The sequence below is a fragment of the Cyprinodon variegatus genome, unplaced genomic scaffold (assembly GCF_000732505.1).
Source record: "Cyprinodon variegatus isolate N-32 unplaced genomic scaffold, C_variegatus-1.0 Scaffold309, whole genome shotgun sequence".
Taxonomy (NCBI): domain Eukaryota; kingdom Metazoa; phylum Chordata; class Actinopteri; order Cyprinodontiformes; family Cyprinodontidae; genus Cyprinodon; species Cyprinodon variegatus.
The window spans coordinates 136957-153647 of NW_015150762.1; the positions used below are offsets into that span (position 1 = coordinate 136957).

Below are 16691 nucleotides of genomic sequence, written 5' to 3' on the forward strand. Positions count from 1 at the left end.
GAGAAGAAATGGTTGGGGACAAATGGATGCTATTAAATTTATGAATCTTCAGAAGTATGAACAGCAGAACGTTTCTCTGAAAACCAGAAAATTTTGTTATTTTAAGGGAAAGTTTCCATTTAGGATACTGAGACTAACCAGCTAATTCTATTTACTCACTCTGTCCAAAGCCGGGTGGGTCAACTGAGGAACCTAACCAGGGCAGAGGAGGTGATGATGCAGGAGTCTGTCTGTCCGCCTTGCAGTAATCAGCCATCCAGGATGTCTTGGTTGTGTTGTATTGATCTGTGGGGGTCAGAGCGAGAGGATTTCTCAATCAAGGTACAAAGGCTCCTGCAAACACTTTCAAACTGATCATGACGTGACAAAGACTCACCGAGCAGAACTGAGGTGATGTTGACATCGAGCCTCTGCTTTGCTCGAACGCCGATCTTCAGACGTGGAGGGTGAAGGCGACCAGCTGCCTGTTGCTGCCATGACAGGAAGCAAGGCCAGGGCTCGATGAAAGGCTCCCAGCCTTAAAACATACAATGAGAAAAACACAATCTCTAAAAAAATCCAAATACATTTTGCTTCTGATTCCAACATTGTGTGGAAGGTTGGTACAACCTGGACAAGGGGTAGTGAAACACAAACCTTAGTTCAGTGAGAGTAAGTCATTACAGCCAAAGTAACTATGCCAATACTTTTTAAGGTCTTAAGTGTCAAAGAATTTGGAAAATGTTCTTGTTTTTGTAATTTTAAATAAGAATATTGGTAGAAAAAAGGGTGGTCCTCTATGCTGCTTAAAAACATCAGTGCTCCAACTAGAGATTGCGAGCCAACAGAACTGACAAAGACTCCTGGATAGGTGTTGAAATGTCTTCAAAAAAAAGCAACAAAAAAAAAACGAGCGAAGGTCCGGTTGCCTTCCAATTTAAGCCTGTTTGTGGCTTCTTCAAATTGCAGCTTTAGACTGAAGCTTATAAAGTTTCTTTCCCTGCACATAATGAAAATGTCACAGAAACCTTTAGCCTTCAGTAGCACTTTTCTGTAGAAACGCTGTCACTGAATCAGTGGCCCTGTGCTATCGTTCTGCTCTGTGTTCCTGCTGAAGTTGCACATAGTCGCTGCGTGCCCCACGTGCGTTTACACCAGGATAAACTTGTGCACCAGTTATTTAATAGAAATATTCCCAACACTGATAATAGTTCATAAAGCCAAATGACACACAGTGAAATTAGACGTAACTCTAGGATGTTAGGATTTAATTTATTGATATCAGATGTTAAATATGCACCACTTGGAGCTGCAATCTGAAATCTGCTGATCTCTCTCAATTAAAAAGCAAATATTCAAATTTAAATATATTTGCATATTTCCATTTTTTGGCCCTGATGCCGATACCTGGCTGTACAGTATTGGTACCGATACCATCTGTTTGAAATAGATATGTGTGTCTGTGCATATATGAAGAACTGCATACTAACTGGATGTAAAATAATTGCCAGTTGGCTTTGTCAAGCAGCTGCCTACCTTTATGGATCAGGAAAAAGACTAAAACAAAGTGGATCCAGTAGAACTTAGGATTGGGTGACAATAGTTGAATAAACTTTGGCTCTCAAAATGGTATCGGAGCCCTATTTATTGGTACTCGCCGATACCGATACCACCATTTTACTGCTGAAATGAGGCCCCGCTCGATACTGGTATTGGTATCGGTGCAACAATAATTATTTTATTATTTATATGGTATCCGGGGAAATTGAAGGAATGCACATTGTTGTGTTTATTTGTGTTTAAATTTGTATTTTTTTTCCTGCCCCCCCCCAACCATCTTCTTCAAAATCTAATATTCTGCTGCCAAGGAAATGTCAACCAACAGTTCTGAAAGTGAAAGAAAGAAAACGGACTTTGTGCTGCAGCAGTAATGTTTGAGTGACAGTCTGACAAACTGTCATTACATCATGGCATGAAGTTGACAGTCCATGCTGCTGTGGAAACAAGCCCTCAGTGTGGAGATATAGCAAATAAATAATTAAAATCACAGCTTGGGCCATGAATATGGAGGCCATTAATGAAGACACTCATCAAATTACATAAATTGTTCTTAATGTTTTTAATTCAAAATATCAATAATCTGTTTTTAAAACATTAAGAACCGATCAGTTGGCATTTTTATTAAAAGTTTTTAATATAACATCCTAAGTTGTGACTATGGTTGGAAAGTAAACATTAATCTGTAATTTGGTCCAATATGTTTTACAAGATTAGTCGTTTTAATATGGACTGTTCCACACATGTTGGCAATTACCTGACAACTCCCTGTTGTAGTAGTCTCCGGATAGAGTGAAGCTGGCGTTTCCTTCCTGGGTGGAGCCGATTCGCTGCAGCACATTTAGTCCTGCAATCAAAAGCAAGCTGTTTACATACAACCCGGTCACAGTTGATGTGTTTTATTATCAAGCTGAGTCAAGGGTGTTAACAAAAGAACATCCAGAAGAAAACCTAAAGATCTGCAGGCCTAACTTTCAGAGGTCAGAGTTCATGACAGACTGTCTTGAGCAGAATCTGTAGCTGCGCCTGCTGTCGGGGAGACTTACTAGAGAAGGTGAGCTCAGCCAGCGGGATGTCACAATCCAGGCAGTCGTCAATGAAACAGATGCAGACGCTGTCAGCTTTTACTTCTACTCCAGACAAAGGACAAGAGTGGCTGCTGGAGCCGGAGTCTGCTCTGCCTCTGGGATGTCCCGCCATGTTCTCTGAGTTTTCCAGCAACCAGGTGGCAGCCTGGTCCAGCTGACCTACAAGACACCAGGGGTAAAGGAGTCATGTTGTGTTTTCTGCAATGATGCTGAGAAACTATTCATTAGGAAGAGATGCCATCAGGGTTTTCTGGTAGATAACTCTTATTACTGAATCTCTTCTGCATTTCAGGCAACTATGACACTATGAATGAAATATCACACAAAATATTAGAATAATTTATTTATCTACACAATGTTTAGTGTTAGTAATGTATCTAAACTTCCAATCTGTTTTTTTAATTAATGTTCTAAGTTATTTGTTTTCATTTTTATGCTCTTACGACTAGAGACAAACCAGAGGCTACATCTGCTGCAGTGCATATCTACTCTAACTAGACCAGTCTTCTGGACCCAGATAGAAAAACTTACCTTTACACTGTTTAAGGGCTTTTGTGCAGTCTTCTTTTTTAAAGCCAAGGTTTTGTAAATGGCTAAGCTGGATTTCTAAAAAAAAAAAAAAAAATATGAAGAGAGGAAAAAAATACAGTGAATGCATATTAATTTTAGAAAAAGCTGTAAAGACATTCAAGATTAAAGATTAATTTCTCAGTCTTTGGGTCGAATCTGTCCGTACTGTACTTTAAAAACAACTAGACAAGATAAAGCTAACAATTTTGTGCATCTAACAGTTCATATATTGTTTTTGGCAGCGAGAGAGAAAAAAAGTTATGTGACCAACGGGAGCGAAAAGTAGTGATCATCTGTCCGAACCAGCTTTGGTTACAGCCGGGAGCATCAGAGAAGTCAAACCTGAACTCTACATTAAGCCGGGCATAAACTGTATGATTTTTTGCCCTTTTCGGGCCGATTCTCCAGTTGTGCTGGAATTTTTTTTTAGATCGAGCAAACTTTCAGCCTGATCGTGTGTCCTGCGTCGTGTAGTATACGGGGTGAAGGAGGGGCGATTAGCCTCTCATGACCACTAGAGACTGACATGTTTTCGGGAATCCCAGGGGTCACGGGATTCCCGTGGGATGGGAGTCAGAATTAGTAACGATCACGTGATTGGCACGGTACAGGATTAAACATTAACGGGAGCAGACGGGAGCGGGAGCAAACCAATAATAACTAAAAAAAAAACTAGGATCGATGCCAAAGAATAAAATAAAATAGAAAGAAAAAAAATCCAGTACTGGCGGCGCCATTTTGTAGTTTTTCTCCTTAAAGCCTACACTATAATGCGAGTCAAAAAAACAACATGACCCAAAAACCAACAGTGCTTCTGCTCTGAGTTTTTCACCCGCTCTCAAAAACAACAATGGAGGGACCAACAGTTACTACAGTTAGAAACAGGAAATTAACTGACCGTTCATAGAAATTCAGATTCAATGTATTGGCAGAAATCTTATTGAAGACAACAAGAATGGGAGTGGTGCAGGAGTGGGAGTCATTCTGAATGGGAGCGGGATGGGAGTGGGAGTAATTTCACCAGGAGTGGGACGGGACAGGATTTAGATTTCTACTCTGGCCCGGGATCGGGACGGGACACAAGTTTTTTCTGTGGGAGTGGGACGGGACAGGAGTGAAAATCCACTCCCGTGTCAGGCTCTCATGACCACCTCCCGATCAGGAACTGTAAGGACGGGAGAAAATCAAACATGTTTGAAATTCAGTCGGCCGTCGTGAGGTGTTGGTGGATAAATCCTTCTCCTGAAGCAGAGCAACAAGCCGAATTACCAGAACCTTTACTACTGCGCATGTGCAAACAAGGGAGTTCTTCTTCCAGATTGACGAGTCCGACCAGCGCCATCTTTTGGCGCTGAGTCCCACGTATGGTTGTTGTGCAGAGTGAGCAGGTAGATCGCATGAGTGCGTCGGGTCACACAGTGTGACAACATGCATCGTCAGTTGTGAACTTTTAAAACCTGCTGTTTCATTGTACAGATTAAGTTGTAGCTCTGGGAAAGATTGAAAATATCGCACAGTATATGCCTGGCTTTAGACACATTATAATATAAATTGAGAACATTTTTTTATAAACTTCTAAACACTCAGATAAAAAAAAAGTTTGGATCTTCTCAGGGAAAACTGGTCTCTACCCATGAGACTTTGAGTCTTCTGCCTGATACCATCTTTGGGTGGAAGGGTTGCATCAGTTGAATCAGGAGTAGCAGAGGGGGCTTTGGCAGCAGAGATGGACTTGGCGATGGATAAGAAAAGCTGGATGTCATTATAGGAGAGACGAATGTCCAGAGCAGGAAACTGTATCTGTAAAGATTCATAAGGTTTAGACAGACATCCTTAAACAAGCCTTAAACATCAAAACTGAGTCAGCACATCATCAACAAGAGGCTGCAGCTGTCAGGGAACAAAGCACTGACCTCCAGCAGCGGTGGGATGTCCTCAACATTAAAGGCATCCAGGAGACCTGAACTGCTTTGATATGTGGGACTGCCACACAGCTCCACCTGCACATTGACAGGGTCAATGATGGACAAGGCCGTCTCCTGCTCACTGCCAAGCCGACACGAGAACACCTGCAGGGGAAATATTGGAGTTGATTGAAAATTGGTATTAAGTCCTACAGTAGCGTGCAAGGTGCTGAAGTCACTGAGGAGAAACATTACCTCTATTCCTGCCAGACTTCCAGAGAAGGGCCGATCTGCCAAACGGGGCTTGTATGTGAGGACTGTGGTGCCTTTTAGAACTATAGCATTGGTGTCAAGACAGGACAGGTCCTCCACCACCACAAACTCTGTGCCTGGACAAAAAAATAAATGTTTGTAAAGGCAACCTGAAGAAGATCCCAAGAAAAAACAAGTTAATATTAAGGAGGAACCACTATGGTTCAAGTATGCAATTGATAAAAACTGCTGGAACACTATCGTCACTATGGACTCCATGGGTACCGAACCTGAAAGAAGGCCTCGCTTAAAAACCAACAGCTTGGAGATAGACTGGAATCTGCACTGAAAAGCCAAATGCCCCATAAAGAGAAAGATATAGTCAGACCTGATGAAGACTACGCTTAGCAGTGAACAAAAGTATGTTTAAAGGAGCAAAGGTGAAGACTTTCAAACCTTTGACAGCGCACTGACTGTCAGGTACATTAATAAAATATATACAAGGATCTAAAAGGGAGGAGTTCCTTAAATTCTTCTACCTCACCTTCGCTAGGAGCATAAAGCTTTCAAATTATTGCTCGTCCAACTACGGCAATGATCCCAGAAACACGCTACAACTGGTTTAGGGATGGGTAAAGAAGGCCAGGATTATACCCAAAGCTCCAACCGCATTCCAGTTAAAAACTGGTGGACTGTGTTTAATGGCATAATAACAGACAGATATAAAATAATTTGCTGTTCTGCTAGGAGGTTTAGTGAAATTTCCAGACAGAATGAAGCGACTAGATCGTTGATGGCCCAAAAAAAACTGTAGCTGCCATCAGAGTCAACTCATTTAAATATTCTAATATTTAGTTAAAAACAACAGTTAATACATACTAGAATTTAAAATAAAAGTTCAATCATAAATAAATAAATACATTTCAGTAAATTTATGTTTATGTACATTGGTTAAAAACCTCATTAAAATGTAAGGAGGAACCTATGTTTTTTGTTCCACATGTTTTTACTTGTATTTATTTGTGTAAACCTTTATATTTGTGTTGAGCTAATTTGGGTTTCTGTTTCCCTTCTTAGTTCTGACAGCATTTTTTGGGGGCTTTATAAGATGTGTCCACAATAAATGGCTGTTAAAATCAAAAACATTGAGCCTTTATTATCTCGAGAGGAGTAACAAAAACTGTCTGGCTAAGCTCCAACTTGGAATTAGACATTTGACCAAATGCTAATGGACTGTTTATTCTATATTTGAGCTTGTATGTGTGATTTTAACATCATATGGATTAGAACTTGCACATTAAATTAAAAAAAGGGACAAAAAGGCTAAAACTAAGATTAATGTAAGATTTATACACTTGAGAGAATGAAAAATCAATATTTGCACAAACTGCAGTTTAAAAAGTGAAAATGATGCTGTGGTTTCTTTGTTGTTGTTTTTTGTTACATCAGCAGATAAATAAATCTCTGGCATCAGGCCCCATTTAACACAGTACATAATTTTTTGGAGGCTCAGTGACCAAAAGGATCCACAGCACTCTCTAATCTGTTCTTCTCCTCACCCGTCACGTTAACCTTCACTTCCAGGCAGCGGTCCTGGGTCACCAACACTGTGGACCTCTTTGTGACCACTCCACGCTTCACAGTCTTCGGCATCACAGATCCAGCTGTGCTTGGGCTGGCGCTTGTATTACTTTGGCAGTTGGGCCGAATCTCTGCACTGTCTGATGGATGATCCGGCTGCAGCCGCAGGAAGTTTTGCACCAACTGCAGCCAGTCAAAGATCAGGAAGACCCTGAGGTTATTGAGGACCACTGTGAAGCTGGATGAGTCGCATGTAGATCTATGGAGAAAAACAACTTCAGTAAATAAATTATCCAGGACCCCTTTAAAGGCATCCATGTGCTTCTGTGAACGGTGTTACCTGTAGTGTAGTTCAAGCTGCAAGGATGCACGATTGCTGCCCGTTTTTGATGGCTGCAGAATGCAATCAAACACATTGCGACGGATTCCTTCAGTGCTTTTATTTGTTCCAGTGTATCTCGTATCATAAGCCAACAGAGAGTGAGACACCAGGTTCACTGATTTGGAGCCATCAGATAAACTCTCAAAGAGCACTTTGGATTTCATAGAGTCAAACCTGTGCAAAGCACATAAATTAGACACGCATTAAAATGGGCATACAGCATATTTACTTGGCTACTAAGACAAACTGCAACTGATTAATCAGGTATACTGAAATATCATGGGCTATAGCGCAAAATGTTGTTGCTAACAAAGGCATGGGTGGTGTGAAATGTCCTATAATTGTGGCAGTTTAACACTCCAGTGTTGCTTTAGCATTAACAGCAGTTAGAGAACAACGTATTTAGGTTATGAAGAGGCTGTAAGATTGTTTGTGTGAAACTCAGAAACTCCTAGGGGATGGGTTAAATGCAGAGAATAAACTTACTCAATATGAGAATATAGAGGGATATTTCCAATTTTTTATAACTATTTTAGCCGCTTTCTGCAATGATGAGGATTTATTCACGTTGGCATGCTGAATAAATGCTAATAAAACTAGAGGAGTGCGGCTAATAGCTATTAAAACACACAGGAGTGATCACATACTAAGCTTACAGCTTTTAACATTTGCCCTAGATAGTAATGCAGTTACATTATATTAAATCTGTCCAAACTTTCAGGCTCAATTTTCAAAAGTATTTTGTATATTTTTTGACCATTTTAATTGGAGAGAGGGAGGAATGGCAGAAGGACATGGTTAATTTTAATACACATTCCCTAAACCAAATAGTGGCTCACTTTGAGCAATTTAGGTCTGACTAAAAGATGAGGATAATGGAACAAAGGGTCAAACCAATGATAAATAAGTGTAGACACATAATATGTTCTTTAATGGAAGATCATTTAAGGGAAAATGACTCAATCTAGAACCTCATGCTGATCTGACCTGTTGCTTGTGGCTCTGTGGGGAGAAGCTCACCTGGCTAAGGAGTTTCTGTTTTCAGCAGATGTTGGGCTGTCCAGCAGTTCCAGGCTGACATCTGTCATGTCCACCAGGACAGACAGGTTGGTAAACACAGCTCCACTCAACACCGTCTAAAGAAAATGAGTAGGAGGGGATTAGATCATACATTTGAGGTTTTTCTCATGGAGCGACAGATATGTACCTGTTGACCTACAGTTTGACCTTCCTTCATGACCACATATTTAAATTAAATAAGAAAAGTATAGACAACAAGGCTGCAGTGAGATCATATTAGGAAACACATTTTGCATGTTAAAATTGAACAAATAAAAGAAAGCAGAGATGTCTGATTATAAGCATGGCTCCCCGATGCTCACATAGCTGCTGGGATCCTGCAGGTTATACGGCCGGAGGAACTCCTCTATGGGCTCGCCCAGGTTGTTCTCGAGTATCCCTCTGATCAGCTGGTAGTGCTTTTTATCCAGAGAGCAGTGCACTGATGAAAGGCTGCCATGGATGGACGTATCAGGCACTGCATGGCTCAGCTCCCTGACAACAACAGTCAGATATTGAGAGTATTGATTTTATGTATACACATGCTTATCTTTATCTTGTGGTGGCAGTGCTTTTATTTTATTTTATTTATTTTAATTTAATTTAGTTATTTTATCTTTTTGTGCAGCACTTTGGAAACCTTGTGTTTATTGAAATCGTGCTATATAAATAAAGTGGATTGGATTGGATTGTAAGACGGAGTTATTTTTGAAACTCCTTAATGAAGTTGACACTATTTGTGCCCCATACTGCCCAATGCTGTGTCAGCAGATGAAGATACAGTCATAATAAACACTTCAAAAGATGAAAATTGCGGTTAAATAAAGCTTAATAAAAGACTTAATGTTATTATGGCAGTAAAAGAGACCAAAGCTTACAAAAGGATACCAAAACCATGACCAGTAATACTAATTCATAAAATCTGCTACTGGGGCAATACTATAAGTCTAACCTAAAAAAAGGAGTGACACATAGTTTATCTGTGAAATGTACATACTTGTCCAGGTTGCGCTCCACCTTTAGCGTCAGGCGGCAGCAGTCCTTCAGAAGGTTTTCTCCAGTTCGGCGGACAGAGTAGGAAGGAAAGATTAGGTCCGATGGTTCAGGTTTACTAGCGCTGTCCCAAGGACGACAAGGCAGATGCTCTGCAGCAAAGATGTCCATCTCCTGCAGGTCCAGAGCCATGCAGTCCAATAGACACACATGGTCTTCTGAAGGGAGAGAAAGCCACCAGTTTATAATACAGAGTGCAGTAAAATAAATTCACCTATATGAGGAAAAGGATTTCTGCTTGAAACATCTTAGACAACTTTAAATTCTTTTTTAGCTTTAAGGGTACTCCAGCAGTCCTGAAACCATGCTGACCTGAACCCGTTGGGTCTTCCTCCTTCGGGACGTTCCCAGTGTGCAGAACTTTTGGTCTGCTGAGTGTGATTCCTGAGCTGGAGGGAGAACTTTTGGGTTTCTCCTGCTCATTACTTGTTCTCGCTGCTGCATTCCTGACACGCTCCTTCAAAGAAAACAAAACACTGTTCAATGCATGCACAGATGAGTCAGACATTTTTTTTTTTTTCAAACTGACTTATTACAAAGGAAGTTTAAATGATTCATCCCTCATCTTAAAGGATCTTTATCCATGCTGCTTTTAACAGATCTCAAACATTTAGCATGTTAACCCTACATAAGTTTTCCCTTCTGACAGATATTCAGATGACAGATGCTTAGTTGGACGCATAGTTTAACTTTCATCCATTCTTATCCAGACCTGAAAGGAAAAAATATGATATTCCAGACTTTTTAGCAGACTACACTTTTGTTTTAAATGTCATATAAGGAAAAAAAAAGGAAACACAAACCAGTTTAGGAGGGTTTAAGAGTTATTAGGAGTTAGGTGAAACAGATTTTCTGTGTTTCTGTTTTAGGTTGAAGGCTTTAACACCTGGATTGGCATGTTTTGAACTGAAGTAAGTACCACCACAGTCTGTAAGGTGCGATATGACTGTGATGGTGCGTCAGAACAGGCAACATTTGACAGAGATAAAAAGGTGTAGAGTTTTAATCTTCCAATCATGTGTTAAAGCCAGGTGGAAACAACAGAAAGGGGTCACGGCAATCTGATAAAAAAAATGCATTCAACACCACAGCAGAGGGTTGCAGCTGTACCTTGTAGCGGGACAGCTCCTTGTATGAGTGTCCATGCAGTATAATATTCTTAAAAACACACACACAAGGTTCATATGACAGGGATAACACAAACTAGGTGATCCTGATATCGTTGCCAGTTAATATATAACACTTCATTACCTGAACTCCCACATGACAGATCTATGTTACTGATCCAACCACTTAGAAAGCTGGAAGAACTGGATGAAGCAATTTACCATTTCACCATACATAGAGAGGCTTGGATTGTATTGCTATTTGGCTTAACCCAGAGCATATTTAGGTCCACTGATGTACATTTAAATTAAAGGAGAATTAACATTAGATAGACTTAAAAACTAAAGTAAATTTGAAGACAGTGGTTCAAAATCAAACAGAGTTTGAAAAAACAGGCCACTTGCTTTTTGCATCAGTAATCTGATTTATTGTGTTCTTCTTTGGAACCTTGCTTCCAAAACAAAGTTTCTCTAATTATAATAAATCTTCAAAAAAATGTGATGCACAGCAAAACTATCCACTGTTTTGTTGGTTGGAGACCTGAGCTGCTGAGGATGGGCATTAAGGTTTATGTCAGTTTAAGGCATTTTTATCTATAAATCGTAACTTTATGCAGAACTACTTTTGATGAGGCACATAAAAACAAACATGAGTAGCATGTATATCTATATGAATAAAGAAATAATGCTGCACCAGCTTCTAGGTTTTCAGGTTACTCTCTGAGTGAAACTAATGGGCACATGGGAATTACGCCACAATAAATCAGGGAACTTCAAGTAAGGACTAATATAATTCCTTTTTATATTAACCAATTTACATAAAGTACATTCAAATTAACCTTAAAACTAAGGGCTAAAAAAACAAAAACTGACAGGCTCTTTTATTGGGAAGTTCTCTGTGTTTTCATTGTTCCCTAAAATAGCCAGTTAATGTAAGATTTTAACATTAAACTAACCTTAAATAACTGCAAAATGAGACAAACGTGAATCTAATCACTGGTATAAAATGTAACAAGAATCATGCAAATTAGGTTTAATTGGATTGCTAAAGCAATAATATGTTATTTACAGAAACTTTTCTCAAAAAGTGTTAAAATCAGGTGTAACTGTATTCATTTAGCATTTGACCAAAATAAGCCCAAAAGAAAAGATGGTGGAAAACTGACACTTTTTATGGGTAAATTTGCAAAATTTCATTCAATGCATGAATGAATACAGAAAGGTTAGTTGAACGTCTGGATGCGGAGCGGCGTATTGGTGTCACAGCATCAGTGTGACTCACCAGAGAGGGGAAAAAGGCATGTGCCATGGTGAGTTTCTCTACCTTATCTCGAAGGGAAAAGGTTCCGTGAGCCCCAGCCGGCAGAAAGAGGTTCTGCACCTTCAGCTGACCCAGGTTGGCCACTATGACCCTCGGCGACCGAGAGCTCTCAGGGATGATTAGAACTGGAGCACCAGCATCAATGTCTAGGAGAACCCTGGAAGCCCTCTGGGGCTGATCACGCACCTTTAGAAATAAGAAGTGGAGCGTAACAAACCTTAAAGCTTAACAACGCCCAAAATACCCAGGATTATGTACAAGATTGGTTTGGAGCAGACAGCACTCACAGCCTGGCCCTCCATTGCAGCCCTCTGTCTGCCGAGGACGTCCTGTAGCTGGGTGAAATGCTGTATAAAGGCTACAACCTCAGCTTGGAAGCGTTGTGTGTGCACATATTGTACTGAGGCCATCTGCAAAGACACTTTGATATCACACTCCCGCTCCAGATCAGGATCAGGCTGGCCGTACCTTAATTAAACAAAACAAAGAAGGGAGTGAGATGCAAAACAGTTCCAGCAGAGCATTTGGCCCACTTATGGCCCATTTTTGTAGGCTGTACTTCAGTATGTTGAAAACAAGCGCCTCCCCTCCTCGTGTAGTGAAGCGTTCTCGGTACAGGTCCCCGTGTGGAGTCAGGTCACTCAGGGACAAACTTCCTAAACTACCTTGCATTCTCAGGTCACCATCTGCAATCATTTTAAAGAAAGGGACATCGTGAGTGAGGAAGTTACAGAAGTCACCTGATGTGGATGGTTTTTATACGTACCATGCATATCAACATGCGCAGATAATTTGGACACACTCGCTCTGGCAAGTTCATGGAGCTTCTTGTTTAGTATGAGAGTCAAAGCATGAACCTGAAAAAAGAATTAGAGTCAGCATCGGCACCAACACTAATTTCACAGCTGTTCCAGAAAAAGAAAAAAGTAGGAAGGAACAGTACCTCAAGTTTACTAGTTTATATAATAATATATACATTTACGCAGGATTTTACGGCCATATATCTATAATCCTTCAGAAGTTTATCACATCACAAAGGTCAAAATATGCCGTTAGATTTTCAGTGGCTGCTTATTGGAGCAGTGAGTAGCACTGCAACCTTGCAGCAAGAAGATCCAAGTTCAATTCCCGGCCCGGGGTCTTTCTGTGTGGAATATGCATGTTCTCCCTAAGCATGCGTGGGTCCTCTCTGGGTACTCCAGCTTCCTCCCACAGTCCAAAAACATGACTGTTGGGTTCATTGTTCTTAGGTGTGAGTGTGTGTGTGAGAATGGTGGTTTGTTCTGTTTGTCTCTGTGTTGCCCTGCGATGGAGTGGTGACCTGTAGGCTGTACCCTGCCTCTCCCCTGGAGATAGACACCAGCACCCCTTGCAACCCCACTTGGGATAAGCGTAACAGAAAATGGATGGATGGATTTTCTGTGATTTCAGATGTTAAGCTGCTATAACTCTGATAACATTCCGTACACACCAGTGTTTTTATAGCTAACACCACACTTCCCCTCCTAAATAGTAAACAGAGTCCACGTATGTGCAATAAATTTAATCACATTATAAATGTAGATGTTCGTCTCAGAGACAGAGGAGCCAAGCAGCCATGTCCGGGAGAAAAATGGAGATCAAAACAGGGTTAGTTTCTAAAACCCCTAAAGCTCTGTTCAATTCATCATCTGAACGTGGAGAGGGGGGAGGCCAACTGCAGATCTACCAAGACATGGACGTCCACCTACACTGACAAGAGAAGCAAAAGAGGCAACTAAGAAGTCCATGGTAACTTTGAAGGATATGCACAGATTCACAGCTCAGGTTTAAAACCATGATATGTTTCTTTGATTAAGACAAAACCTTTTTAAACCTTTGGATCTGCAATGATTTTTACATCCTTTCCTCCATCTAACTATTTTATTAGTTTCATAAAAAGGTTGCTAGCTTAAGTTTTTGTTCAGGAGTGAAAATAAAAAAAAAAGTAGATCTATTTTTGTACTGCCCTCCAGTACACTGATGTGATGATTTTGGCCTAAATGACAAAACGTTTAGTGACCATTGCCCTAAATGCATATCCCTACTGTGAGATATGGTGGTTGCACCGTCATTTTGTGAAGATCCTTTTTACCAGAAGGTACAGGGAATAGTTGAAGCAAAGATGGATGGAGCCAAATGCATGTATAAATGCAGCCCATCAGAAAAGCCAACTGAATGCCTACCTTCAGGTCCACCTTTGTGTTGACAGTTTGAGCCGTCTCCTCCTCGCTGATGTCTGGTTCAAACACAGAATGTCCTGGACATGGTTGGGGGGTTGTTGCCACCTTTACTGCGTGATTATTGGCTGTGGAGCCGATGCCAAAGAAGTCAAGAAAGACCACCCAGGTCTGGAGCGTGATCAAAATATCCAGGCAGTTAAAGTCTACGTCCACGCTTCGCCCCACACTGCCATAGCGTGATTTGAACTCTGGATGGTTTGAGTCCACCAGCAGAACATTTATATGAACTAATGAGTCATCAAAGTTCGAAGGGGGCTGAGGAGAGTTGGTGTGGCGTGTTGGAGAAGGAGGAGGGGTGTTGGGACAGTCTGGGTCCTTTTTAGATTTGCGGCTGCTAGACGGAGTGGTAGGATGCCTCTGGTAGGGCTGGAAGACGTTCTCCGTTTCCTTTATGTGGGCAGGAAGGGAGCGGGGCATGTCAGGGGAGAAAGCGTTGGACCTTGATGGGCAGCTTTGGGAAAGGTACTCTTTAGAAGTGAAGGATGAAGGCTTAGGGGCTCCATGAGACTTCATCAAGTGTTTGTATTTAGAATCGGGGTTCTGATCCAGGAGGTCTTCCATCAGCAGTGCACGCAGAGCCAGCTGCACTTCAAGTAACTGTGGATGATCTTTGGTAAAGTGGCCCTCCAGATCTTGGAAGCGCACACTGACCAGGCCCTGGGAACCTTGGGTGAGATCGCAATAGAGCTGGACCTGCAATTCTTCCACATGAAAGGTGACCTTCAGCTGAGTGAAAGAGGGAGGCTGGAGAACCGGTCTGTGAGACTGCAGAGATATAGGAGAAGAAAGGGACGAACGGGAGAAGGTGATAGTGGGAGGATCCCTTGCAAACAGACCACCTTGGGGGTCTGGGAAGCAGTGGGGTCGGACAGATGAGGGTGTTGGTGGAGGAGGAGTTGGCGGCTGGCTGGGCGTGGGATGCTGCTCCTCAATCAGGGACAAATTGTCCAGAGTCTGAAGAACTTGCTCATAGACAGGCTTGCACAGAAATACCTATCAAAACAAAAGAAACAATATTCCATCTTTATCAGAAACATCTAACATGCAGGGATGGTGAGTGAGAAATCAGCTGTGTCCTGGCCGTGGGTGGCAATAGGTAGTTTTGACTTGGAAAAATATATGCTGTTTATTTCGAGCAAAAAATAAAAAAACCCAAAACAAAATATACAGCTTAGATAAAAAGTAATGTTAATTCAATCTGAATTTATAGCTTTCAAAAATGATTAAAAGTGGTCAGAGAAACCTTTTTTACCTCCCGTACTCACATCAGACATCTGAACAAAAAAATAAATAAAATCTTCCCTACCCTTGCCATGTGTTACTAATCTTCTAAATTAATGGGAGGGTCTAAATTTTACCAAAGTAATCAAAACAATTACAAATATAAAAATTATAGTTCTTGGTTTCAAACCAACTTAAATATATTCTGTCAACAAAATAAAACATAACAGAAATCTAAAAGGAACTTATGAAAAAAATGTTTACATGAATGGCCACAACAAGCTAGAACCCCTAAAGAATGTCAGACTTTTAAGGATTTAGCAATATAATTAAGAAATCTGACTTTTTGACACAGAACACATGGATAATGGAGGGTTCCCATGTTAAAGCTCCAACATGTCTTCAGTCCATAAGTGATGCTACGTTCAGACCGTAAGCATCAGAGGAAGCTGCAGCAACTAGTTTACATGCAAAGTCAATGATTGACGCACATCAAGCTGCAAAAGGTCCCGCAGCACATTTGAGCAGCGCTTCTGAGCAGCCGAAGCAGTGCCTCATGAGCTTCTGAGCATCTGACGCACATGCTTCAGATGCAGTAGCTGCTGGAATTGGACAAATGTAACATTTGCTGCTCAACGCCCCACATCAACCAATCAGAGAAGCTGATCTGGGAGCTGGCAGGGAGATGGACACAGCACTGCTGATGCAGATCGCTATGATCACTCCTCTGAAGCAGTTTAACGCCTAAATTAAATTAAAACTTTAAGAACTGCCAGCAAAATATGTTTGGTTCTATTATTCTGGTGCCTGCAGTTTGGATTTCGTATGTTAAAAATGCCTTGCAGCCCCGAACAGTAGCGGAAAAACGTGAACAAAATACTGGGCCAGAGGCCGTCGTTAAATGGGATTCCTAGTGACAGCGCACCGCCGGTGTACGGGGGTCTGAGCGGCTCCGACAGTGAAATAATATTTGAAGGCAGGATGGTAATCTGGACAAACTGACTGCACAGAAGTTTTCAGGTAGACTTTCTCACTTAAAAATATATTAAAACTACTTTTTATCCACTTATAAAATATAGCTGCCATTGTAACAGGCAAAGAAAGGGTAGGCTAGCTGCGCCAAACGCGCATCAGACCCCCTTTTTCCACCGCGTAGAGATGCTTCAGCCGTGCGTCAAAACTAAACTTGCACAAGCATAAAAAATAAAGCAGCATGAGCGTTTTTGCTGCTCCTGCTGTGAACGGTCTGAACGTAGCCTGATGCCTCAAAGGTTGCCAGTGAAGGAGCAGCACGACGTGCTATGGGCCGGATTTATCAAGATCCAATTTTGCGTGCTGTAATTTGCGCTCGCAAACT

The 16691-nt window shown here is 41.2% G+C and overlaps 1 protein-coding gene across 1 annotated transcript in view; it reads right to left on the bottom strand.

Moving 5' to 3' along the window:
* vps13d (vacuolar protein sorting 13 homolog D (S. cerevisiae)) overlaps positions 1-16691 on the bottom strand; it is a 57940-nt gene that overhangs the window by 24094 nt on the left and 17155 nt on the right. The window contains exons 21-39 of the mRNA XM_015384276.1: positions 14057-15106; positions 12619-12709; positions 12412-12538; positions 12140-12320; positions 11856-12038; positions 9738-9882; positions 9370-9583; positions 8696-8867; positions 8334-8449; positions 7272-7487; positions 6910-7190; positions 5354-5487; positions 5108-5263; positions 4826-4994; positions 3156-3230; positions 2583-2783; positions 2294-2383; positions 377-517; positions 160-285 (exon numbers count right to left, since the gene is read on the bottom strand). Of these exons, the coding sequence (XP_015239762.1) occupies positions 160-285; positions 377-517; positions 2294-2383; positions 2583-2783; positions 3156-3230; positions 4826-4994; positions 5108-5263; positions 5354-5487; positions 6910-7190; positions 7272-7487; positions 8334-8449; positions 8696-8867; positions 9370-9583; positions 9738-9882; positions 11856-12038; positions 12140-12320; positions 12412-12538; positions 12619-12709; positions 14057-15106 (3868 nt within the window). The remainder of the gene's footprint in view (positions 1-159; positions 286-376; positions 518-2293; positions 2384-2582; positions 2784-3155; positions 3231-4825; positions 4995-5107; positions 5264-5353; positions 5488-6909; positions 7191-7271; positions 7488-8333; positions 8450-8695; positions 8868-9369; positions 9584-9737; positions 9883-11855; positions 12039-12139; positions 12321-12411; positions 12539-12618; positions 12710-14056; positions 15107-16691) is intronic.